Below are 27567 nucleotides of genomic sequence, written 5' to 3'. Positions count from 1 at the left end.
CCATGGGCATGGAATATCTTTCCATTTATTTGCATCTTTAATTTCCTTCAACAATATCTTATACTTTTCAGTGTACAGGTCTTTTACCTCCTTGGTTAAATTTATTCCTAGGTATTTTTTGTTCTTTTTGTTGTGATTGTAAATGGGATTGTCTTCTTAATTTCTCTTTCTGCTAGCTCATTTTTAGCATATAGAAATGCAATAGATTTTTTTTTTTTTTTTGCGCTACGCGGGCCTCTCACTTTTGTGGCCTCTCCCGTTGCGAAGCACAGGCTCTGGACGCACAGGCTCAGCGGCCATGGCTCACAGGCCTAGCCGCTCTGCGGCATGTGGGATCTTCCCAGACCGGGGCACGAACCCATGTCCCCTGCATCGGCAGGTGGACTCTCAACCACTGTGCCACCAGGGAAGCCCACAATAGATTTCTATATGTTGATTTTGTACCCTGAAACTTTACTGTATTTGTTTTGTTATTTCTCATAGTTTTTTGGTGGAGTCTTTAGGGTTTTCTACATGTAAAATCATGTCACCTGCAACAGTGACAGTTTTACTTTTTCCTTTCCAATTTGGATGCATTTTATTTCTTTTTCTACCTAATTGCTCTGGCTATAATTTCTAATACTATATTGAATAATAGTGGTGAGAGTGGGCATCCTTGTCTTGTTCCTGATTTTAGAGGGACAGTTTTCAGCTTTTCACCATTGAGTATGATGTTAGCTGTGGGTTTGTCATATATGGCCTCTATCATGCTGAGATACACTCCTTCTACACCCATTTCATTGAGAGTTTTTTTTTATCATAAATAGGTGTTGCATCTAGTCAAATGCTTTTTCTGCATCTATTGAGATGACCATATGTTTTTTATCTTTCATTTTGCTAAGATGTATCACACTGGTTTGAGAAGATTGAACCATCTTTGCATCCCAGGAATAAATCCTACTTGATAATGCTATATGAACGTTTTAATGTATTGTATTTGGTTTGCTAATATTTTGTTCAGGATTTTTGCATCTATATTCATCAGAGATATTGGTCAGTAATGTATATTTTTTGTATTGTTTTTGTCTGGACTTGGTATCAGGGTAATGCTGGCCTTGTAAAATGAGTTAGAAAGTGTTCCCTCCTCTTCAATATTTTGGAAGAGTTTGAGAAGGATGGATATTAATTCTTCTTTGAATGTTCGGTAGAATTCACTTGTGAAGCCATCTGATTCTGGGCTTTTGTTTTTTAGGAGGTTTTTTTTTCATCACTGTTTTAATCTCTTTACTAGAAACTGGTCTATTAATTTTTCCATTTCTTCATAATTCAGTCTTGGAAGGTTACATGATTCTAAGAATTTCTTCATTTCTTCTAGGTTGTCCACTTTGTTGGTTACTAACTATTCAGAATATTCTCTTACAATCTTTGTATTTTTGTGGTATCCATTGTTATTTTTCTCCTTTATTTTCTAATTTTATTTATCAGAGCCTTCTCTTTTTTTTTCTTAGTGAGTCTGGTTAAAGGTTTGTCATTTTTATTTACCTTTTCAAAGAGCCAACTCTTAGTTTCGCTGATCTCTTCTATTGTCTTTTTAGTCTCTATTTTATTTATTTTTGCTCTGATCTTTATTATTTCCTTCCTTCTACTGACTTTGGGCTTCATTTGTTTTTTTTCTAGTTCCTTTAGGTGTAAGGTTAGATGATTTATTTGAGACTTTCTTGTTTCTTGAGATAGGCTTGTATTGATATAAACTTCCCTCTTAGTACTGCTTTTGCTGCATCCCATAGATTTTGGTATGTTGTATTTTCATTTTCATTTGTCTTAAGGTATTTTAAAAATTCTCCTTTGATTTCTTCATTGACCCAATAGTTGCTCAGTAGCATGTTGTTCAGTCTCCACATATCTGTGATATTTTCAGCTATCTTCTTATAGTCTCATAGTGTTGTGGTCGGAAAAGATGCTTGATATGATTTCAATCTTCTTAAATTTATTGAGACTTGTTTTGTGTCCCAACATACGGTTTACCCCTGAGAAAGTTCCATGTGTGCTTGAGAAGAATGTGTATTTTGTTGCAGTTGGATGGAATGTCCTATACCAATCTATCAAATCCATCCGGTTTAATGTTTCATTTAAGACCACTGTTTCCTTGTTGACTTTCTGTCTGGATGATCTATCTATTAATGTAATTGGGTGTTAAAGTCACCTCCTATTATTGTGTTGCACCAATTTCTCCCTTTAGGTCTGTTAATAATTGCTTTATATATTTTGGTGCTCCTATGTTAGGTGCATAGATATTACTAACTATTATGTCTTTTTTTGTTGTTTGTTTTACTATTATGTCTTTTTGATGAATTATCCCCTTTATCAGAATATAATGTCCTTCCTTGTCCCTTGTTACCTTTTTTTAGCTTAACGTGTATTTTGTCTGATATGAGTGCGGCTACATCTGCTTTCTTTTGGCTGTCGTTTGTTTGGAGTATCATCTTCTATCACTTCACTTTGAGCCTATGTTTGTCTTTAGAGCTGAAGCGAGTCTCCCAGAGGCAGCATATACTTGGCTCTTGTTTTTTAATCCATCCAGTCACTTTGTGTCTTTTGATTGGTGAATCCAATCCATTTACACTTAGGGTGATTATTGATAGATGAGTACTGCCATTCTATATTTTGTTTTCTGGTTGTTCTATATCTCCATTGTTTCCTTTTCCTGTGTTTCTGTCTGCCATTTTGGTTTGGTAGTTTTCTATGATGTTTTTCTCAGTTTCCTCTTTTTTTTATGTTTTGTGTCTCTGTTTTAGATTTATGCTTGGTGGTTACCAAGAGGTTTGTGTGAAATGTATCATAGATAAAATAGTCCTATTTCTGCTGATAGTATCTTATCTTCATTTGCCTATATGGGTTCCCTTCTTTTCCTCTTCCCCTTTTATGTTTTTCTTGTCTCAAATTATTCCTTTTTATATTACATTTGTTACCAAATTGAAGTGGCTATTGTTTTTTTCCTGATATTTCTCCCTTTAACCTTTATGTTGTAATAAAGTATTTAAAAACCGATTCTGATACAGAGTTGCAATTTTCTGATTCTGTTCATCTATTTATCACCTTAAAGTTTTGTGTACTTTTGCCTTTTTTTTCTGGCAGCAGAGCTCCTTTCAACATTTCTTATAAGGCAGGTCTAGTGTTGATAAAAATCCCTCAGCTTTTGTTTGTCTGGGAAAGCCCTTATTTCTCCTTCGTATCTGAATGATAACTTTGTTGGACAGAGTATTCTTGGATGACAGTTTTTATCTTTCAGTATTTTGAGAATGTCATTCCACTCCCTCCTGGCCTGTTGAGCTTCTGCTGAGAAATCTGCTGATCTGCTAATAGGGATTCCTTTGTAGGTTGCATCCTTTTTTCACTGACTGCATTTAAAATTCTTTTTCATTGACTTTTTATTTTTTTCCGGTATGCAGGTCTCTCACTGCTGTGGCCTCTTCCATTGCGGAGCACAGGCTCCAGACGCGGAGGCTCAGCGGCCATGGCTCACGGGCCTAGCTGCTCCGCGGCATGTGGGATCTTCCTGGACCGGGGCACGAACCTGTGTCCCCTGCATCGGCAGGCGGACTCTCAACCACTGCGCCACCAGGGAAGCCCTTTCATTGACTTTTTTTTTTTTTTAACATCTTTATTGGAGTATAATTGCTTTACAATGGTATGTTAGCTTCAGCTTCACAACAAAATGAATCAGTTATATACATACATATATTCCCATATCTCTTCCCGCTTGCGTCTCCCTCCCTCCCACCCTCCCTATCCCACCCCTCCAGGCGGTCACAAAGCACCGAGCTGATCTCCCTGTGCTATGCGGCTGCTTCCCACTAGCTATTTACCTTACGTTTGGTAGTGTATATATGTCCATGCCTCTTTATCGCTTTGTCACCGTTTACCATTCCCCCTCCCCATAACCTCAAGTCCATTCTCTAGTAAGTCTGTGTCTTTATTCCTGTTTCACCCCTAGGTTTTTCATGACATTTTTTTTTTAAATTCCATATATATGTGTTAGCATACGGTATTTGTCTTTCTCTTTCTGACTTACTTCACTCTGTATGACAGACTCTAGGTCTATCCACCTCATTACAAATAGCTCAATTTTGTCTCTTTTTATGGCTGAGTAATATTCCATTGTATATATGTGCCACATCTTCTTTATCCATTCATCCGATGATGGACACTTAGGTTGTTTCCATCTCCAGGCTATTGTAAATAGAGCTGCAACACTGACTTTTGACAGTGTCTTGGAGAAGATCTTTTTGCATTGAGGCGATTAGGTGTTCTTGTAGCTTCATAGACTTGTATATCCAGTTCCTCCCCCAGGTTTGCGAAGTCCTCAGCTGTTATTTCTTTAAATAAACTCTCTGCTACCTTCTCTGTTTCTTCTTCTTCTGGGATAACCATTACCCTAATGTTGCCCTTCCTAAAAGAGTCAGATAACGCTCATAAAATTTCCCCCTTTTTTATATCTTAATTCTTTTTCCTCTTCTACCTGTACCATCTCTAGATTTCTGAATTTGAGCTCAATAATTCTTTCTTCCATATGGTCTTCTCTGTTTCCAGTGCTTTCTAATGAATTCTCAATCTCATTTATTGAGCTCTTCAGCTTCAGAATTTCTGTTTGGTTCTTTTTTAGTTTCAGTCTCTTTGGTAAAGTATTCCTTCTGTTCATTAATTTTACTCCTGAGCTCATTGAACTGCCTTTCTGAGTTTTCTTGTAGCTTGTTGTTTCTTCATGACAGCTATTTTGAATTCTCTATCAGTTAGATTGCAATATTCCATGACTTTAAGTTTGATTTCTGATGAATTGTCATTTTGTTTTTGTGATACAGTGTTGCTGTGGTTCTTCATGGTGCCGGATAAGTAGTTCCTCAGCTGACACATCTGAAGTAGCGAACACCTTTCTTCTTTAGGTAAAAATAATTTTTTCTACTTGATTTTAATGAACCAACAAGTTATAAACTAGAAGCCATTCTCTTTTTCTAAAAAAACATAAGACCCTGTTAGGAGATTTATTTATCACAAGGAAGATTTATCCAGCAAAAAAAATCTACTGAGACACAGCAGTTCCCTTTTCAGAGGTGCTGCAATAAAGAAGACAATAGCAATATCTTTACTGTTTAGGTCGATACAATTATTGGATGGGTGAAAGCAAGAAGCAAAAAATATAAATTTCACACTCAGTGACCTAGTAATTTGTCAGTCATTTTTCTGCATTAAACCTAATGCATCCTCTGGGACTGGGGCAGAGGATTCCAGAGAAATTGCACTCCTGGCCTGGCCATGCTCCAAATTCCAAACCATCTTTTCCATTCCTTTCTTTCTTTTTTAAATTTTCATTGAGGTATACTTGATTTACAATGTTGTATTAGCTTCAGTTATACAGCAAAGTGAATCAGTTATACATATACATATATCCATTCTTTTTTTAGATTCTTTTCCCATATAGGCCATCACAACATATTGAGTAGAGTTCCCTGTGCTATACAGTAGGTGGTTATTAGTTGCCTATTTTATATATAGTAGTGAGTATATGTCAATCCCAATCTTCCAATTTATCCCTCCTCCCTTATCCCCTGTTAACCATGTTTGTTTTCTACATCTGTGACTCTATTTCTGTTTTGTAACTAAGTTCATTTATACCATTTTTTTAGATTCCACATATAAGTGGTATCATATATTTGTCTTTCTGTGTTTGACTTACTTCACTCAGAACGACAATCTCTAGGTCCATCCATGTTGCTGCAAATGGCATTATTTTGTTCTTTTTTATGGCTGAGTAATATTCCATTGTATATATGTGCCACATCTCCTTTATCTATTCCTCTGTTGATGGACATTTAGATTGCTTCCATGTCCTGGCTACTGTAAATAGTGTTGCAATGAACACTGGGGTGCATGTATCTTTTCGAATTATGGTTTTCTCTGGGTATATGCCCAGGAGTGGGATTGCTGGGTCGTATGGTAGTTCTATTTTTAGTTTTTTAAGGAACCTCCATACTGTTCTCCATACTGGCTGTACCCCTTTACATTCCCACCAACAGTGTAGGAGGGTTCCCTTTTCTCCACACCCTCTCCAGCATTTACTGTTTGTAGATCTTTTTTTTTTTTTTTTTTTTTTGCGGTACGCGGGCCTCTCACTGTTGTGGCCTCTCCCTTTGCGGAGCACAGGCTCTGGACGCACAGGCTCAGCGGCCATGGCTCACGGGCCTAGCCACTCCACGGCATGTGGGATCTTCCCGGACCGGGGCACGAACCCGTGTCCCCTGCATCGGCAGGTGGACTCTCAACCACTGCGCCACCAGGGAAGCCCTGTAGATCTTTTGATCATGGCCATTCTGACCCGTGTGAGGTGATACCTCATTGTAGTTTTGATCTGCATTTCTCTAATAATTAGTGAATTTTTTAAAGACTTATTTATTATTTATTTATTTAATTTATTTTTGGCTGCATTGGGTCTTAGTTGCAGCACTTCGGGCTCTTTGTTGCAGCGCATGGGCTTCTCGCTAGTTTTCTCTTCTCTAGTTGTGGCGCACGGGTTCCAGAGTGCGTGGGGTCTGTAATTTGGGGCCTGCAGGCTCTCTAGTTGAGTCGTGTGAGCTCAGTAGTTGTGGCACGCGGGCTTAGCTGCCCCGCGGCATGTGGGATCTTAGTTCCCTGACCAGGCTTTGAACCTGTGTCCCTTGCATTGTAAGGTGGATTCTTTACCACTGGACTACCAGGGAAGTCCCTAATTAGTGATGTTGAACATCTTTTCATGTGCTTTTTGGTCATCTGTATGTCTTCTTCGGAAAAATGTCTATTTATATCTTCTGCTCATTCTTTGATTGGGTTGTTTGTTTTTTTGATATTGAGTTGCATGAGCTATTTGTATATTTTGGAGATTAATCTCTTGTCGGCTGCTTCATTTGCAAATATTTTCTCCCATTTTAAGGGTTGTCTTTTTGTTTTGTTTATGGTTTCCTTTGCTGTGTAAAAGCTTTTAAGTTTAATTAGATCCCATTTGTTTATTTTTGTTTTTATTTTCATTAGTCTAGGAGGTGGATCAAAAAAGATCTTGCTGAGATTTATGTCAAAGAGTGTTCTGCCTATGTTTTCCTCTAAGAGTTTTACAGTATCCGGCCTTACATTTAGGTCTTTAATCCATTTTGAATTTATTTTTGTGTATGGTGTTAGGAAATGTTCTAGTTTCATTCTTTAGCATATAGCTGTCCAGTTTTCCCAGCACCACTTACTGAAGAGGCTGTCTTTTCCCCATTGTAAATAGAAGCCTTTCTCTTATTTTCCAGTAGGTGGCACTATAGCACATTGTTTTCTCTTACCTGCGCTGCCTCTGGTTGTGTTTGGGTATTGGCACTTTCTACCCTCCGTGTCTACATCAGAGGGGTCACCCAAAGCATTTGTTGTCACTGCTTGTGCCTCTGGGGTTGTTGGTGCCTTGCTGTTTCTGGTGTTATTGATGTCACTGCCTGAGTACTAGGATGGTGGCCTCATTTGGGATCCCTGAGTCACAGGCTCTGCCACTGCAGGAGGAGCAGGAAGGCCGGGAGGAGGAACTGGGGTCATGTGTGCCGTTCCTTTTCTGGTGCTCTTGGGTTTCTGGGCTCACCCACTGCTGATGGAGGGTGGGGCGCCAGAGCTGTGGGTGGCTCTGAGCTGGAGGGACAGGGTCACAGGCCTCATGCCACGGCTGCTCCAGCTATCTGTGGCTGTGGGTACCAGTGCAAGTGGGAGGCCAGGGTCATGTGGGATGCCGCCCTCGCTGCTACTGGGTTCTCTGGACTGGGGTTCAGCTGCTACAGCCCAGGGTCCAAAATTGCAGGCACTGCCTATGCTGATCCTCCAGTTCTGCCTCTTCTATGGGTTCCATTCCACCTATCTTTACAGGTACAGATGGGTGGAACTCTCCAGTGTCCTGGTATTAGGCAAAGGCCCCTTTGTTGAGTTGTGGATGTTTTCCTGGTTGCAGATTGAAGGGGAGAGCCGAGAGAGCATCTCTTCCTGCCATGATGCTGACATCCCTCCCCAATTTTAAATTTCTTACTGATTGATTTAATTTGTTTTAATGACAGGCAAGTTACCCAAGTAACCATAGAGTTGGGGATAAGAATATCCCCAGCAGGGACAGAGGAAAACGAAGAAAAAGGCCAAATTTGTTTCCAGATTTAGTGTAAAGATTTTGAGATGCTTTTCTGCTTGAAAATATTTTTTAAAGTATTTTCTCTTAAATCTTTACTTATGCAAACTTTGTTCAATGCTTGATGTAGAGTGGGCAAAAAATTTCCAACATAATCCAAGAAATAAACAAGTGCTTTTTTTTTAGAATTATATAAGATGAGATTCTGGCTCAATATCTAAAAATTAATTATTGTAGTTCTATTGTTGGTATGTGTTCATGAACTTACAAGTAGAAAACAAAATTTTTGAGATTTAAAGGATTAATCCACAGAAAACTATGTATAATAAAAATTAAAGTATTAAAAAAATTCAAGACATATAAATAATGATGCCAATGATCCTTTCTCTGGGTCTGATTCTGTCCTGTTAACTTACTCAAGGAGAAAACTGTCAAGGGACCAAACAGTATATACTATACTATTTCATAATTTCAAATTAAATGCAAAAATTTATTTTACATCCAATTCTTATATAAGCTGATTGCTGTTATCTGCTTTATTTCAGTACTTACCTTAATTTGCTGTCCACTTTGCATCCAATTTAGTATCTGACATGGCAATTCTTGTATCTTGTAGCTGGTTTCAGGCTTTTTTTCCCTAATAAACTGTACAATCTCCAGTTGTCGCCAAATGTCATCCAAATAGGAGCCTAAAATGCTTTTGTAGATATCTTTTGCATTTGACAAATATCCTGTTAAAAACAAAAGTGGGAAAAAAAGCATGTCTTTTTGTTCTTTTAGAAACTGCATGGTAAAAACCTAAAAGGAAATAAGGGTCATAGCAGAGACAGTTAAATTTCCCTTTACTACTTTTCTGATTTTGATCAAAGATAGAAACTAATGAAAACCTTAAATTTAAGTGAAGCTGAGAAATATGTAGCAAATGTCTATTTTTAAGCTACATAATACCCATATAACTGGATATACTCTACATATTCTCTGAATATTTCTCATCCTTTCCTGCCTTCTGGCTTGTTAAATGCTATTGCCTTCTTCCTAAACCCTAGAATCTACACCTACATGCAAGTCCTGTGGTAATGCATTTCACTGAGATTTTCTTGGTATGCTATTGATACAGCTTTGCACTTGATTTCTGGTTATTTATGTATACGACTTAACCTCACTAGTCTATAAGCTCTCATAATCCATGATATTTAAGCATAATTAATTTATGTAGCTACTAAAACAGCAGTGCCCAAATTCAGACTCACTAAAAGCAATTTTAAACACAGAATCCTGAGACCTATCCTTGAAGGTTCAAATTCAAGAAATCTAGATTGAGTCCCAGGGATTCCTATGTGTTAAACTTCTCCCAGTGATTCTACTGCACAGTGAATTTTGTGAATTACTGAAGTAGAGCACCTGGTAGAGTAACTTATGTAGATCAGGTATTCAATGAATATCTGGGCAATAAATACAATAATAAATCAAAAAGTTAATGTTCATATTTTTATACTATGTACATATTAATTATAATTTTATATTAATACAGCTAGAATGATGGGCAATTTAGAGACTGACTTATGTTCTTTCTGCTTACTAATCTCCAAACTTCCCACTGATTCTCCATACTGCCATTAGACGTAACCTTCTGAAAGACAAACCTAATCCGGTAGCTTCCCTGCTTCAATGGCTCCCTATCATTTACAGAGTAGTGACTGAACTCTTTTGTGTAGCTTAAAAGGCTTTTCATGATTTGGCTCTTTCTTACTTCTTCAGGCTTAGCTCTCTTTGCTTTCCACCTTGTACTCCTCAATTTAGCCACATGGAACTGTTTGTCATACACCCACTAAGTCATTCTTCTGGGCTCTTAATTCTGCCTACAATACCCTTTCATATTTTATTTACTTGGCGAACTCCTACTTATTTAAAAAAAAATTCAGCTTGAAAGGGTAACAGTCACCATCCTTTGTGCCATTACTATGTATCTCTACTACAGTACCCATTACACAATACTGAATTTATTTCTGGGTTAAAGCCCAGAAGTGAAACTCTATACTTTTAACCTTGAAACTAATTACCTTGCTAGTTTGGGAGAAGAAGCAAATTGGAAGCTGGGAGAAAATACAGAATTCTGGGTCCAGGGTAGGCAGTCAGACCCACATGGACCTTTCTTACTCTGTCACTATTCACAGAGAAAGAAAGGAGGACAACCTAACTTGCTCTTTGATTTTGAGAGGTTTAGAGGAGTGAGAAAGCCTTCTGCTAAAAGTGTCCAAGGCAGCAAGGTTACTCATTATGGCTTGGTATACCTAGGGTTTAAGAAGTTATGTTTTCCAACAAGGATTTTACTTTTATAAGTATTCCTCAAGGTAGCCAAATAGTAATGCCAAAGTTTGATATAGCAAAGGCATTTCTTTGAGGAACAGAAACAATTCAGTTCAAGTATATAGCTCTCAATGGTCTCACTTAATCCTAGGGTAAAATATAGAGTACTTAAAGGTGAATATACTTTAAGCAATCCTCCATAAATATTATTTCTCTAATGCAAGATTTTGATAAGTATTGAGCACGAGTGAGTCACAACTGTACTCTCCCTGGAAGTCCAAATATTCTAGATTCTGACATTCTGCCTTACTATTATGCTTTTATAGTTAGCTTAGTTGTTGGTAGGACTGACAATCTTCTATGGCAGCTGAAAATTATAATGAAGACAGGTGACTGAACAGAAGCATGTGACACTACACCATTATACTAGCTACAGATACTGTAAACTAGGGCTATAGTTGTCTGGGAATGGAGACAAGACAACTTGATCCAGCATCAGCACTCAAATGCTTTAATTGGAGAAGAAAGGAAAAGCACCATGTTGGGCTTTCTAAAGGTAGCTGTAACTTAGTTACAATACCTGGCCAGATAATACTAATATAATACTTGGCCAAGTATTACAACTCCCAGTGATGTAGAGGGAGTACAGTTGTAACTCGCTGCTGCCCAGTACTTATCCAAACCTTGGATTAGAGAAATAATATTTGTCTGAGTCACAGATAAGAAAAAATGTCTGCGTCACAGATCAGAGAAAAAATATTTTGTATATAATGGGTTCTAGAAACTTTAAATTATAAAACATAATCCTAAAAAGATACCATTACTAAACAAGTCTAAACAACCTGCAATAAGGGGCCTAAAACAGTAATGCAGTAAGACAGATACTTTAAGGATTTTAATAGTTTAGAAAAAATTTCCAAAATATTTAAAATTTTCAATACATTCAAAATAGTTTGATTTTTAATACTCAAGTAATTCATATCCTAACTTACATGCACAACTAAAAAAGAAATTGCAGAAGATCTTGCTATATAGCTATATTGCATCTAGCAAAGATTCGAAGACACAGATACTCAATGAGGACCTAAAATGTATATGTCAAAGTGTCATCTTACATTAAAAAGCAGTGCATAATAAAAAGAAACGAAATTGAGTTATTTGTAGCAAGGTAGATGGACCTAGAGACTGTCACACAGAGTGAAGTAAGTCAGAAAGAGAAAAACAAATACAGCATGCTAACACATATATATGGAATCTGAAAAAAAAAATGGTTCTGATGAACCTAGGGGCAGGACAGGAATAAAGACGCAGATGTAGAGAATGGACTTGAGGACATGGGGAGGGGGAAGGGTAAGCTGGGACGAAGTGAGAGAGTGGCATGGACATATATATACTACCAAATGTAAAATAGATAGCTAGTGGGAAGCAGCCACATAGCACAGGGAGATCAGCTCGCTGCTTTGTGACCACCTAGAACGGTGGCATAGGGAGGGTGGGAGGGAGATGCAAGAGGGAGGAGATATGGGGATATATGTATATGTATAGCTGATTCACTTTGTTATACAGCAGAAACTAACACACCACTGTAAAGCAATTATACTCCAATAAAGATGTTGAAAAAAAATGCAGTGCATAATAATGATTACACAGTCAAATCCCTTAAGGCCATTAGGAGTCTGTAATTCAGGCCTAGAATAGAGAATCTTACACCTATTTTTCTAGGTGATGATTGTTGTTACAGAAAATTTCTTTTAATGAATATAAGGAGAATAAAATATATATTCCATGATAATTATGTCTATATATATAATGTTTAATGCAGGAAAAAAACTACATAATTTCTTACAAAGTGCATCTTTTTCAGAAAAGTAAACGTTATTTCAGACAAAATATTTCAATAGGAAGAAAAGGGGAAATAAAAAATTTTCACACCAACCCAATGCTGTGTCCAAGCTACATGTTAAAAGGACATCTCTAATTGTTACCAAAAGGTGTAAGAGGGCAGCATACTTGAATGTCATTTCTCTTTCAACATTTTTACCTAGGTAAGCAAAAACATATTTAAAGACAGAATATACATTAGAATTTTAGAATATATATCAGAATGCTTAACAATAATAGATAACATTTATTATTGAGTGCTTACTATGTGCCAAGCTGTATATAATCTGTTTATTTCATTGAATCTCTAACAATAACCCTATCAGACAAGTTTACTATGATCTTGATTTTATGGATGAGAAAACAGTCTTAACGAGGTTAGGTAACTGCCCAAGGTCAATTTGTGTATAAATGATGGAGCTGGCATTCCAACCCCTACAGCTAACCTCAGAGTTCATACTTTGCTGCTTCCAAAGAATGTTCCATTATTTCTACTCTTGGTGGGAAGAAGGACAATGATTCCCAGTTATGAAACAAGAAGAAAATTAAACTCATAACTTGCCAACTGGTTTAGATAAAGGTGGAGGATCATAACGTAAAGCAATACATTGAAATGGAGGTAGACACCTGGGAATATTTGTCCAAAGATATGACTCAAACAAAAGAGGTACTTATAGGGACAAGACAATTATCTAATTAATACGTTCCATGTAGTTCCAAGCTTATTGAAGATGATAGGTTGGATTTTACTGCATGCAAAAGTGCGGCCATGAAGACCGGATTCCAGGCCTAATTTATTATAAAGCAGAAACTAACACACCATTGTAAAGCAATTATACTCCAATAAAGATGTTAAAAAAAAGTATGAAAACTATTGATTTAAGCAATGAAGATCAAAGCAAATAATCAGTAGTCACTGGGAATCAAGGAGCAACAGAAAAACCAGTTATGGGTAGTACCTCCAGCCCCTGGAAGGACTTGTGTAAACAAGTCAATCATGACCAGGAAGGGAAAAGAAGAGAGCAGAGAAACCAAATTTGGTATCATTTTCCTCTGTCTTTGGGAGAACATTTCTTACAGTGCAGATCCGCAGCCGATGAATTCTTTCAGCTTTTGTATGTCTGAAAACACCTCTATTTCCCCTTTGTTTTTGTAATGTATTTTTGCCTAGTACAGAATAGGTTGGTGGTTTTTTCTTTCAGGTATTTTAAAGATATTATTCCACCTTCTTTTCACTTGCACTATTTCTTTATTTTTAAAAAAATTTTTTTAACATCTTTATTGGAGTATAATTGCTTTACAATTGTGTGTTAGTTTCTGCTTTATAACAAAGTGAATCAGTTATACATATACATGTGTTCCCATATCTCTTCCCTCTTGTGTCTCCCTCCCTCCCACACTCCCTATCCCACCCCTCCAGGTGGTCACAAAGCACTGAGCTGATCTCCCTGTGCTATGCGGCTGCTTCCCACTAGCTATCTATTTTACATTTGGTAGTGTATATATGTCCATGCCACTCTCTCACTTTGTCACAGCTTACCCTTCCCCCTCCCAATATCCTCAAGTCCATTCTCTAGTAGGTCTGTGTCTTTATTCCCGTCTTACCCCTAGGTTCTTCATGACCTTTTTTTCCCTTAGATTCCATATATATGTGTTAGCATACGGTATTTGTCTTTCTCTTTCTGACTTACTTCACTCTGTATGACAGACTCTAGGTCCATCCACCTCACTACAAATAACTCAGTTTTGTTTCTTTTTATGGCTGAGTAATATTCCATTGTATATATGTGCCACATCTTCTTTATCCATTCATCTGTTGATGGACACTTAGATTGCTTCCATCTCCTGGCTATTGTAAATAGTGCTGCAATGAATATTCTGGTACATGACTCTTTTTGAATTATGGTTTTCTCAGGGTATATGCCCAGTAGTGGGATTGCTAGGTCATATGGTAGTTCTATTTGTAGTTTTTTAAGGAACCTCCATACTGTTCTCCATAGTGGCTGTACCAATTCACATTCCCAGCAGCAGTGCAAGAGTGTTCCCTTTTCTCCACACCCTCTCCAGCATTTATTGTTTCTAGATTTTTTGATGATGGCCATTCTGACTGGTGTGAGATGATATCTCATTGTAGTTTCGATTTGCATTTCTTCTAACACATGAAAGAATGCTCAACATCACTTGCACTATTTCTGACAAGAAATTTGACGTCAACCTTGTCATTGTTTCTCTTTTGCAGCATGTATTTTTTTCCTTCTGGCTGCTCCTACAATTTTCTCTTTATCACTGGTTTTGAGCAACTTGATTATAATATGCCTTGGTGTAGCTTTATTATGCTTCTTGTGCTTAGGGTTCATTGAGTTTCTTGGATCTGTGGGTTTGTAGTTTTCACTGAGTTTGGCAAAATTTCAGTCATTATTTCTTCAAATATTTTATCTGTTTATCCCCTTTTGCCTCTCCTTTGAGAACTCTAATGCTAGTATATAAGGCTATTTGAAGTTGTTTCACAGCCCACTATGCTCTCTTCTTTCCTTCTTTTTTATTCTTTTATCCACCTGGGTTTTATTTTAGATAGTTTCTATTGCTATGCTTACAAGTTAGCTAGTCTTTTCTTCTGCAATATTTAATCTGCCATTAACTCCATCCAGTGTATTTTTCATCTCATGCATTGTAGTTTATTCTCTAAAACTACAATTTGCATCTCTTTTATGTCTCTAGCTTATTGAATGTATGGAATACAGTTATAATAAGTTTCAGTGTCCTCTCTGATAATTCTAACATCTTTGTCAGCTCTGAGTTTGTTTTGATTGATTATTCTCCTTATGGGCTGTGTTTTCCTGTCTCTTGTTATGCTTGACAATCTTTGATCAGATGTCAAACATTGTGAATTTTACCTTGTTAGTGCTAAATATTTCTGTATTCATATAAATAGTCTTAAGCTTTGTTCTGGGATGCAGTTAAGTTCCTTGGAAATAGTTTGATAACTTTGAGTCTTGCTTTTATGATTTTTTTAGGCAGGTCCAGAGCAGTGCTAAATCTAGGGATAATTATTCCCCACTACTGAGACAAGACTTCTCTAAGTATGGTGATCAATACTCCATGAACTATGAGATTTTCTAGTCTGGCTGGTGGGAACAGACATTATTTCCTGCCCCGTGTGAATTCAGAGTACTATTCCCTCTAATCCTTTCAGATGGTTTGTTTCCCAATCTCTTGTAGGTTAGTTCCTCACATATACATTTATTTTTTTTGAGATGGCTGTTCTTCTTTTTTTTCTGTATTCTTTTCCATTATGGTTTATCACAGGATATTGAATATAGTTTCCTGTGCTATACACTAGGACCTTGTTGTTTACCCATTCTCTATATTATAGTTTGCATCTGCTAATCCCAAATTCCTAATCCATCCTTCCCCCACCCCACCCCCTTGGCAGCCACAAGACTGTTCTCTATGTCTGTGAGTCTGTTTCTGTTTCATAGATAAGTTCATTTGTGTTATCTTTTAGATTCTACATATAAGTGATATCATATGGTGTTTGTCTTTCTCTGTCTGACTTACTTTACTTAGTATGATAATCTCTAGGTCCATCCATGTTGCTGCAAATGGCGTTATTTCATTCTTTTTTTATGGCTGAGTAGTATTCCATTGTATATATGTACCACATCTTCTTTATCCATTCATCTGTCAGTGGGCATTTAGGTTGTTTCTGTGTTTTGGCTATTGTCCTCACATATACTCTTGGATCAGTACTCTGCTGAATACTTCAGGGAGACTCTCTGCAAATTTCTAGGACTCTTCTTGTGAAGCTCTCTGCTCTCTAACCTTCTACCTTTTTTAAAAAATTTATTTATTTTTAGCTGCATTGGGTCTTCATTGCTGTGCATGGGCTTTCTCTAGTTGTGGCGAGCAGGGGCTACTCTTCACTGCGGTGTGCAGGCTTCTCATCGCAGTGGCTTTCCTTGTTGCAGAGCACAGGCTCTAGGTGCACAGGCTTCATTAGTTGTAGCACGTGGGCTCAGTAGTTGTGGCTCGTGGGCACAGTAGTTGTGGCTTGCAGGCTGTAGAGCTCAGGCTCAGTAGTTGTGGCACACGGGCTTAGTTGTTCCGCGGCATGTGGGATCTTCCCAGACCAGGGCTCAAACCCATGTCCCCTGCATTGGCAGGCAGATTCTTAACCACTCTGCCACCAGGGAAGCCCCTAACCTTCTATCCTTTGAACTTTAGTTGCCTTGGTCTCCCTGGACTCTTAGCTCTGCTTCTTCAACTCAGATTTGTCCCCTGAGCTCTGCCTCTGGTACCTCTCCCTGTGCCATGGCCTGGCATTTCTTTCAAGGCAGTAAGCTAGGGCAATGGTAGGGCTCACCTCACTTGTCTCCCATCTCTCAGGAATCATTGTGCTTCGTTGCCTGATGTCTAGGATCTTAAAAACTGGTTTCATCTATTTTGTCTTTGTCTTTTTGTTTGTTGTTGTTATTTCTGGAAGGAGGGTAAATTCAATCCCTGTTATTCCATTTTGGCCAGAAGCAAAAGTCCAGGATTGACTTTAATCAATTTACTTGTTGACCTCCCCCCACCTATTTGGGAGGGACCTAAGCGGTTCAGATGCTAACAGTAATAGGGTTAATTTGGTTTCTGCAATAGGAATCTGTCAAGTAATATATATGTCAACTAGGAGCTTTACTGAGAAGCAATGCCAGATGATACAGGTTTCCCCACTATCTGAAAATAGAGAGTTCCTATGAAACCTTTTGTAAGCTGAAATGGAGTAAAGAAGCAAATACCTTTTTTCATAAAAACGAAAATCCTCTTTGATTTCTTTCAGTTAGTGAAAACAGATATTAATGTAGGTCTTCATAAAATCAAAGTGACATAAAGCAAACATGAAAAGCAGGTGACACTTGTATTTCTTACCTTTTTATCCTTGCTTAGCTGATTTTCCAGCATTGGTCTGTGGGTGTCATATGCTGAATTACAGTTATGCTTCCATCTATGACTAATTTCTGCATTTTCTAATAATCCATAAATTTATATCCTTTAAAATAATGTGACTTTTATTTGTACTCACCTTGGTGAATAGCATCACTTATTACTTTTTCTTGTTGTTTTAAGAGGAACCTTGTTTGGTCAAAAATGACAGTGTCAAATTTCCAGTTAGCAGCAGGAAGAGTACAGAGGCATACAAGTTTTTTTAAGATAGGAGAAGCTGCTGCTTCCAGGAGACAGTATGCTTGGCACTGGCTATCTGCAAAAATAAAAGCATTAAAGGCAGTGTTTTTATAAGGATGGTATGTTCTTTTTGACAAATCAATCATCCATGTTACTTCATGGAAACCTGAACTCTATCCAAATTCTTTTCTGAGTTAAAAATCATTAGATTCTATAGAGGCTTATTTTAGGGTATTTATTCTAAATAAACTAGTAAAAACACAACAAAAAAAACCCTCTGTAGAATTAATATAATTTTATGGTTATCTTGTTTATTAGAAATGATTTATTCAGTGACTAATTTGGCAGGGCAAGTATGAGGAAGAGAATCACAGTTTTTTTCTTCTCCCTCCACTATTAGCTTACAACCTTAAGATGAACACATTTATAACAATGACAAATTGTTTTTAGTTTTCACTAGAATATCAATATTTAAAGATCTGCATTGTCATCTAAAGGTCATAAATGAAATTTAGCCAAAAGAATGAAATGATATTCAAGAACTAGTGTCATACTTCCTTATCGATTTTAATAGTGAGCATGATGTTCTTAAGGGGTCAATGTAAAGAATATTTTTCTTTACAGCAGAACAAATAATTTTAATTGGTATAGGAATCAATAATAACTTATTTACACCACCTTGATGGTGGGTAAGAGAACGGAGAGGGCAACCATCAACAGTTCATTTTTCCAGACTGGGAAGAAAAGTCTGAGTGAGGAGCTGCAGTTTGCTGTTCTCTGATGCATGTAGGGAAGCAGCAGTTTAAATGAAGGAAGAAATAACACTTAGTGGACTGGAATAGGGCGATGGGGAGGGAGGGGCAGAGGCAGTGAATAAGGCACTCCAGGTTTGGAAATAACCTGAAAGTAGGACTGGAATGAAGAAATATCTGAAACAAGTGAAGAAAATTACATGGAAAATGAGGTGTGTCCTAGATACCCAGGAAAGTGCTTTCAAATTTACTTAATTTGAATGTATTTAAAAAGCATAATGCATACCTGATGCTTGAATTTCAATGACATTATCTGCTCTCCTTTCCTGATTTGCTTTCTCTAGTGTTTCATTAGTACAAACAATAGGATTTTCTTCTTGAAGAGTTAAAGAATGTTCTTCTTTGTCTTGAAGTTCTAATAAAAATATTAATTTGCATTGTTCAGGGAAACTTAGTGTTGATTAAAATGCTCTCTTGTAATATGATCATAATTGTTAAAATTCTTTGAAATGCATCAGTATTAAATTGAGCAACTATTCAGGTCAATGGACTTACTGTGCTGGGTAGGAAGCTGAATGGTAATAAAGGAAGGAACTTTGGCATCAGATCAGTGTTTCAATCCCAGTTTTGACACTAGCCTCAGTTTCCTCATATGTAAAATATTGATTAATATACCTATTTCAAATATTGTTATAAGGTGTTATAAATACCAAGGATGATTCCTGACACCTAAAGGGCACATACTGTTCTACATCATTTCTCTGTGACTGTCCACAGACCCTTCCTCTGTTACTAATTCTCTCCTATGCCCCAAACCCTATCTGTCTCCATCCTTTCTTAATAAGGTCATTTCTTACTACTTACCCTTTAGCTCCCAGGCATTTTCTACAGGAAGCCTTATAAAACTGCCCACTCGGGGCTTCCCTGGTGGCGCAGTGGTTGAGAGTCCGCCTGCTGATGCAGGGGACGCGGGTTCGTGCCCCGGTCCGGGAAGATCCCACATGCCATGGAGCGGCTGGGCCCGTGAGCCATGGCCGCTGAGCCTGCGCGTCCGGAGCCTGTGCTCCGCCACGGGAGAGGCCACAGCAGTGAGAGGCCCGCGTACCGCAAAAAAACCCCAAAACACTGCCCACTCTACTTCCAGGCCAGCAAAGTGCCGCTCCTTTTTGTTTCCTCAGCACTTGGCATAGTCTCCTGGCACTGACAACGTTGTATGGAAATTATCTGCATGTCTGGTCCACTGTAAGCTTCTCATGGTCAGCAACGTTATCATATTTATCTCTGATATGTGATTTAGTGCCTGGCACACAAGGTTCAATAACTGTAGTTTTCTTCCTTCGTTTGTAAGTATTGTAGAGGATTAAAAATATATATATATATAATTTATTTATGATTAGAGTTATATTAACTAGATTGCAATGTTATCCATTAATAATATGATTACAAGATAATTTTAGAAAAACACTGCCATCTTGAAACGTTTGAATATATGAGCTTTAAATACACAGTGAAAAAAAAGAGTAAAATATCCTAAACTAGCTTTTTATTATTTTCAAGTATACTTTTTATTAACTATAAGTAATTTAAATAGCTATGATTAAATACTACAAATTATTAGAGTTTTTGAGGGGGCCTAGTAAGTTGTAGCATTCTTTCTCACCCCTGTATCAACAAGAAGTAAAATATATATATCAAAATATTACCTCTGTTACTAATAAAAACTAAGTTGGAGAAAGGAGCTTAGTTTGAGAGTCAAAAGAGCTTTTTAATTAAACAACAGAATTAGAGTTACCTACCCTGCCCCAGACTATACTGTACTGGGCCAGGATTCTGCACTATTGGGGAACTGCTTGGGAAAGATTCATGACATAGAGAAGCAGAGGAGAATGCCTGTTACTTGTGAGGCAGCTCATTCCTACAAGCTTATGCCCAATTTATTCTTTTTCAAATTTACAATACAGATAATTAATTTCAGTGCCTCTGGGGAGAACACATTAAAGGGCAAAGAGGCCAGGAACATAATACTATAGAGAAAAAATCAGGAGTACAGAGCATTCCCACCTAACATCAGTATTCCTTTAATTGTTTAATTAATGGCTAACTTTTAAAATAAGAAAATATTCTTTTTATCTTTGTCTCCTTTCTTGTTGCTTTCTCTCATTTTCTGTTGCCAATATACCTTGTTACAAGACATCATCACAAGTATGAAAACCAGAAAAGGGTGTCAGTGCTAATTTTGGATTGGTTTCCTTTTTTTGTTTGTTTTTTGGCCTCAAATATGAATAGAATCTGAAAACATTCACAAACCTGAAAAAAACAAATCTTTAAAAAATTCCTATTTATGCATCACATTCATAAGATAATTCTTTATATTTTGCTCATTCTTTCATGTAGAAATTATACTCTGAATTATGGTGCAAATTGGTTAGAAAGATCTGTTACATATAGAATTGTCACCTAACAAGGTAAGTTATAATGCGGTCAAACAATTACACAAAAAGAAACTTTATGACAAATATATATAAACATAAAGGGTCACAAAATTCTGAGATCTTTAAATACTTTTCTGAATTTTTGTTGAATTTTTCATTGTAAAAATGCACTGATGGACAAAGTAATATAACTTTATATAGATCTATAAAAGGCTGTCATATCATGCTGCACACAAAGAACAAGCACTCTTTTCTGCTTTTCTATGTCATGACTTTTTCCCAAGCAGCTCCCCAACCATGGGGAATCCTGGCCCAGTCCAGCATAGTCTGGGTCTGGGTAGGTACTCTGACCAATTCTGGTGTTTAGTTAGCAAGCTCATTGGACTCTCAAACTAATTTCTGGTATATATTTTACTTCTTGTCTTATTTTACAGTTTATTCAGGGGCAAGACCTTATGTACATTAACAGTATCAATACATAAGACAGTAAGACCTAGGTATACTCTAACTCTCACAAATAAATATTTTTGTACTTATTTCATTTGGGTAAGCTGTGTCAAACACATTATAGAATACTAGAATTCTATTTTTTTACCAGAAGTGAAATGATATGACGCATTATACTACTTTGATATGTTTATAAGCGATGAATGTAAAACAGTTACAACTCAAACAGAAACTCTTTGATAAAGTTAAAAAGAGTAATAGGCAATCAAACAGGCAAAAGGTTCTTAAGTACACATTAAAATACAAGTTAAAATATGGAGGTAGAACTGTGAGCTAAAAGAGAAAAAAGAATGGCAGAATGATCAGCAAAAGTTAGAAATGTTATGAATCTGTATGACCAAGTTGTAGAAAGTAAGTTTTTACAAATAGTGGCTTTTCTTAAAAGTTCAAATGCACTTTTAAATTTTTTGGAAAATACATATCTACATCTATATCTGTATATCCCATATCTATCTCCGTATATAATGTGTCATGAATCAATGACATTTTCTTTGAAGAATAATGTGTTTTATCTGAAGAGCTTTATTTCTTTACCTTCTATAATAAATTATACATTTAGTCCTTGAAGCTATCATACCTACACCAAAATATTAAATTACTCACCGTCTTTTCCATCATTGTCTGTGACTTCAGTCTTTGAGGTGCAAGTCTTATACTTATTTCGCAGCATAATAAAGTCATTCAAAAGGTCCAAATTATTCTCCTGTTTTTTACCATGTTTAAAAGATGCTTCTTCAATTTTGGAAGAGGAAGATGATTCAGTAGATGGTACTGTGCTGTCAAGTTCCAAGTAATCTTCATTTTCTTTAGTTCGGATTATTCTATAACCTAGTTCTAGGTCAATCTTTGGCTTTTCTTCTTTTCGTGGTCTTTCAACAGCAACATATTCATCAGAAAAATACGAGTCTGTTACTGCTTTTGACAGAGGTGGAGTCTTTTGTGAAGGTGATAAATGATTGTTTGTAGATATCTCAATAAGTTTAATAGGTGAGGAACAACTTTTGTGTTCTAGCCATGCTGAAAACAGAAAATGAAAATATCCAATGACTTTCATGCCTAAATGAATGTTCTACTAGGGTATTAAGATAACCTTTAGTTCTGGGTTCTTACTAATATAATTTGATCCTTACGAGTACTTTGTTTACTGCTTTTAAAATCAATTTTTCGTCTGAATAAAATAAATTTTTAAAGGATAAAAATTCAGCACCTCTTTTTCCTATTACTGGAGCTAAGGTTACTGAGCAAAGAAAGAATTCCAGACTATTGTCAATAGTCTAACAACAAGTCATAGCCTTGGAGCTATCATACCTACAGTTATTCTAAGGGTCAAAAACTTACATACAAAGCAAGCCACAGACCAGAAGAAAATACTTGTAATACATATACTTTAAAAAAGACTGTATCGGGCTTCCCTGGTGGCGCAGTGGTTGAGAGTCCGCCTGCCGATGCAGGGGACAAGGGTTGGTGTCCCAGTCCGGGAGGATCCCACATGCCTTGGAGCGGCTGGGCCCGTGAGCCATGGCTGCTGGGCCTGAGCGCCTGGAGCCTGTGCTCCGCAATGGGAGAGGCCACAACTGTGAGAGGCCCGCATACCGTAAAAAAAAAAAAAAGACTGTATCCAAAATATTTGAAGAACTGTTATAATATTTTAAAAGAAAGTCAATTAAAAATTTGACAAAATATTTGATCAATACTTCATATAAGATATGCACATGCTGCAATATGGATGAATCTTGAAAACATGCTAAATGAAAGCAGTCACGAAAGACCACATATTGTATGATTCCATTTCTATGGCACATACAGAACATACAAATCTATAAAGACAGAGAATGGGAGTGACTGCTAATGGGTACAAGATTCCTTTTGGGAGAGGATTAAAATCTCCTAAAATTGATTGTGGTGATGATTATACCTCTCTGTGAATATACTAACTTTGAATGGTAGTTCAATGGTTTTTAGTGTATTCACAGAGAGGCATATACTTTTTTTTTTTTTTTTTTTTGCGGTACGCGGGCCTCGCACTGTTGTGGCCTCTCCTGTTGTGGAGCACAGGCTCCGGACGTGCAGGCTCAGCGGCCATGGCAAACGGGCCCAGTTGCTCCGCGGCATGTGGGATCTTCCTGGACTGGGGCACGAACCCGTGTCCCCTGCATCGGCAGGCGGACTCTCAACCACTGCGCCACCAGGGAAGCCCGAGAGGTATATACTTTTAATGGGTGAATTATACGGTATGTGAATTACATGTCCATAAAGCTATTATATATTTTTTAAAAGAAGGTATAAATATAGCCAATGAGCTTGTAAAAAGATGGTCATCGTCATTAGTTATCAGGAAAATACAAATTAAAACCACAATGAGATACCACAACATACCCATCAAAAGGGCTAAAATTTAAGATTTTCAATGCCAAGAGTTGGCAAGGATATAGAGTAACTGAAACCCTCACACATTGCTGGTGTAAATGTAAAACAGAGCAACCACTTTGGAAAAAAGTAGTTTCTTAAAGAGTTAAACATACACCTACCATAAAACCTAACAATTATACTCCTAGATATTCACTGAAGAGAAATGATAACAAATGTCCACAAAAAGACTTCTACAAGAATATTCATAGCAGTTTTATTCATAACAGTAAAAACCTAGAAAAAAATCCAGGAGAGTTGATAAACAAACCTTGGTACATCCATATAATGAAAAATTCCTCAGTAATAAAAAAGAAATGAACTACAAATACACACAACATCATGAGTGAATCTCAAAAATGTTATTCTGAGTAGAAGGCAGACACAAAAGAGTTCATACTGTATGATTCCATAAATGAAATTCCAGAACAAAGGAAACTAATATATAGTGACAGAAAGTAGACCAGTGGTTACTTGAAGTCAGGGGTGAAGGTTGGTAGGGGAGAAGGGTGGGATAGAAGGAGAATCACTATAGAATGCAATGGAGCACAAGGGAACTTCCTGGTGATAGAAATATTTTGTATCTTAATGGTGGTGATAGTTTCATGGTATAAAAATACATGTGTCAAAATTCATTAAACTGTACAGTTAGAACAAGTGCATTTTATTATATGTAAATTATACTTCAAAGTTTATTTGAAAAAAACATAAGTGTCTTATAGGCCAGCTAAATATGTAAATGAGTGAAGTACAGGGCCAGTGCTTAAATCATAATCTTTGGGAAGATAGATTTTGTTTTTTTCTTCCATAATGTGGTCTATAAATTTTTTTGCTTTTGCTTTTATTAGAGATACTGGTATCGGAAACATTTTACTTTTCTCTTAACTATTATAAATATAAGACAAAAGTGCAAGAGTAATGCTAAATACCAACCAATACCTGGCCTCAATTTGTGAGTGCTGGGAACTACGGTGAACTGGAGGGTGCATGGTCTGTCTAAATGGTGAGCTACTACCAGCCCTAACCAGTTGTTGCCATGTGAGAATCTGAGTCTGATTTTTGGAATTTTAAAGACAATTTCAAAATACAGATCAGTTTCGTACAACCCTCCAAATTTTAAATGCTGGTAACTAATTAAAATACCATATGGGTCAACAGTACGTGGGCTGAACAGGATCTGAGTGCTACCAATTTGCAACCTCCAAGATATTTTCTAGAGATATTCTGGAGTGTTTAGTAGGTAAATAGGAACTGTTTACTATTTCACTTTTCTGATTATTTTCCTCTACTACTCTCTTTAACCACCCCTATCCTGACAACGTGGCCACGGGCTCCTGATAAAGTTATTGCTTTTTAAACTTCAGGATGAAACTTCGGGATTCATAATTCTACTAGATAACAAGATGAGTTATATGTTTCATTTTAACCTCAATATAGTTATATATCATAATAAAGATTATACATAATTTTATAGATTTAATACATTATTAAGGATATCGGAAGACTCCATAAAATCATCTTGTCTCTTTTCTTTGTCTCACAATCTGACCTCATCTCTTTCAAAATTCTTCTTCTACCATGGGTAACCATCTGGGTCTTAGGATAGACTGGTGTGCATTTGCTTGACATAGTCTGTTTATCTACCCTCTTTTCTACCACATCCAAAGCCCTCTGTCTTCTGTCTTTGAAACATCCCTTGATAACAATTCTCACCCCAATTCCTATCTCCTTAGAGCAGTCTTCCAATGTACACAATAATGTCTAAAATTCACTTCTTAAAAAAATTTTATTTACTTATTTTTTTATTTTTGGCTGCGTTGGGTCTTTGCTGCTGTGCGCGGGCTTTCTCTAGTTGCGGCGAGTGGGGGCTACTCTTCGTTGTGGTGCACGAGCTTCTCATTGTGGTGGCTTCTCTCGTTGTGAAGCACGGCCTCTAGGCACGTGGGCTTCAGTAGTTGTGGCATGTGGGCTCAGTAGTTGTGGTGCACAGGCTTAGTTGCTCTGCGGCATGTGGGATCTTCCCAGACCAGGGCTCGAACCCGTGTCCCCTGCATTGGCAGGCGGATTCTTAACCACTGCACCACCAGGAAAGTCCCTAAAATTCACTTTTAAATATACTTATTTACTCTGTAATAAAATAAAAGTAAACTTCCCCAGCTCCTTTAAAAGCTAAATTTATTAACTATTGCACAAACTGATTTTAAAACAATACGTATTGAAAACAATACGTATTTAAAACAATACATATTTCAAAAAGGTATAATTGAGTCTAAGTATGTTCCATTTACTATAATGGCACACATAGCAACCGAAATAACTCAAAAGAGGAGGGGGAGTGGCCAAGATGGTGGAGCAGGAACACCCTGAGCTCACCTCCACCCATGGGCACACCAAAATTAGTACAACTATTTGCAGGGCAACTATTGATGAGAAAGACCTGAAGACTAGAAGAAAAAGATCTTCTACAACTAAAGATATAAAAAAGAAACCACAACGAGACAGAGAGGAGGGGTGGAGACAGAGTATAGTCGACACCCATACCCCCCCGCCGGGTGGGTGACCCACAAATGGGAGGATAATTACAGAGGTTAATTGCAGAGGTTCTCTCCGAAGAGTAAGGGGTCCGAGCCCCACATAGGCTTTCATGGCTGGGGTCATGCACCAGGAGGACGAGCCCCCAGAACATTTGACTTTGAAGACCACAAGGGCTTAATTTGGGGAGAGCAGGAGAGCTGTAGGAAAGAGTCTCCACTCTCAAAGGAGGCACACAAAATCTCACTCACCCTGAGACCCAGGGCAGAAGCAGTACTTTGAAAGTAGCCTGGATCAGACCCACCAGCTGATCTTGGAGAGATTTTCAAAAAGGCCAGTGGCAATTGGAGCTCACTGCGGGGACACAGAAATTGGCAGTAGCCATGTTTTGGGAGCTCATTCTGCCATGAGGATTCTGGTGATGGCAAGTGCCACTTTGGAATCCTCCCTCTAGCTTATTAGCACTGGGACTGGTCCCGCCCATCAGCCTGTCGACTAGTACTGGGACGCCTCAGGTCAACCAGCTAGCTGCGTGGGGACACAGCCCCACCCACCAGCAGGCACCCCTGAACCCCTAGCCACCCTGGGACCTGGTCCTGCCCACCAGAAGGCCCAGGACCCATTCCTGCCCACCAGTGGCTGGACAACAGCCCCAGAATCTCCTAGGCCTCAGCCCTGCCCACCAGCAGGCCAATACCAGCTATGACACCCCAGGACCCTGCAGCCCGAGACCCCAGCACCTGTCTCCACCTATCAGTGGGTGGGCACTAGCCCTGGATCCCTTGAGTCCCACTGCCACTCCCCAGTAGGCTAATGTCAGCTCTGGGACACCTTGGCCCCTCAGCCAGCCACCTCAGGGTCTGACCCCACCCACCAGCTGGCAGACATCAGCTTCAGGACACCCCAGGCCCCTGAAGTGTCAAAAACCAACCCCACCTACCAGCAGGCTGACACTAGATCTGTGACCCCCAGGTCTATAACCAGCCATCCTGGGACCTGGCTTTGCCCATGAGTGGGCCAGCAGTAGCCCCAGGGGCCCCCAGAGCTCCAGCCACCTTGTGACCCAGCCCTGCCCACTAGTAGCCCGCAGCCTCCACACAAGGGCAGGGCTTGGCAACCAACTGGACAAGGGGCCAGCCACGCCTATCAGACCACTCACATTAGTCAGTCTGCCACAACAGAAGTGCCTAGACAGCCCACATAAGAGGCACCCCTAGTACATATAGCTCTGGTGGCCAGAGGGGAGTGTGCTGCTGGGACACATACGACATCTCCTACAAAAGACCACTTCTACAAGACTGGGAAACATACCCAACCTACCACGCATATAGAAATAAAAACTGTGAATCAGGCAAAATGAGGGGACAGAGGACTATGCTCCAAATGAAGGAACAAGATAAAACCCCAGAAGAAGAACTAAGTGAAGTGAAGATAAGCAATC

At 38.1% G+C, this 27567-nt stretch overlaps 1 protein-coding gene across 1 annotated transcript in view; it reads right to left on the bottom strand.

The window, feature by feature from the left end:
- The window catches only part of SHOC1 (shortage in chiasmata 1), an 89137-nt gene that overhangs the window by 27156 nt on the left and 34414 nt on the right, over positions 1–27567 (bottom strand). The window contains exons 12-16 of the mRNA XM_060154626.1: positions 21792–22205; positions 18536–18655; positions 17397–17573; positions 12387–12491; positions 8696–8874 (exon numbers count right to left, since the gene is read on the bottom strand). Coding sequence (XP_060010609.1) covers positions 8696–8874; positions 12387–12491; positions 17397–17573; positions 18536–18655; positions 21792–22205 — 995 coding nt within the window. The remainder of the gene's footprint in view (positions 1–8695; positions 8875–12386; positions 12492–17396; positions 17574–18535; positions 18656–21791; positions 22206–27567) is intronic.

This window comes from Lagenorhynchus albirostris, chromosome 7 (genome assembly GCF_949774975.1).
Source record: "Lagenorhynchus albirostris chromosome 7, mLagAlb1.1, whole genome shotgun sequence".
Lineage (NCBI taxonomy): Eukaryota > Metazoa > Chordata > Mammalia > Artiodactyla > Delphinidae > Lagenorhynchus > Lagenorhynchus albirostris.
Note: the sequence above shows the minus strand (reverse complement) of the source record. Positions and strands in the feature narration are given on the sequence as shown.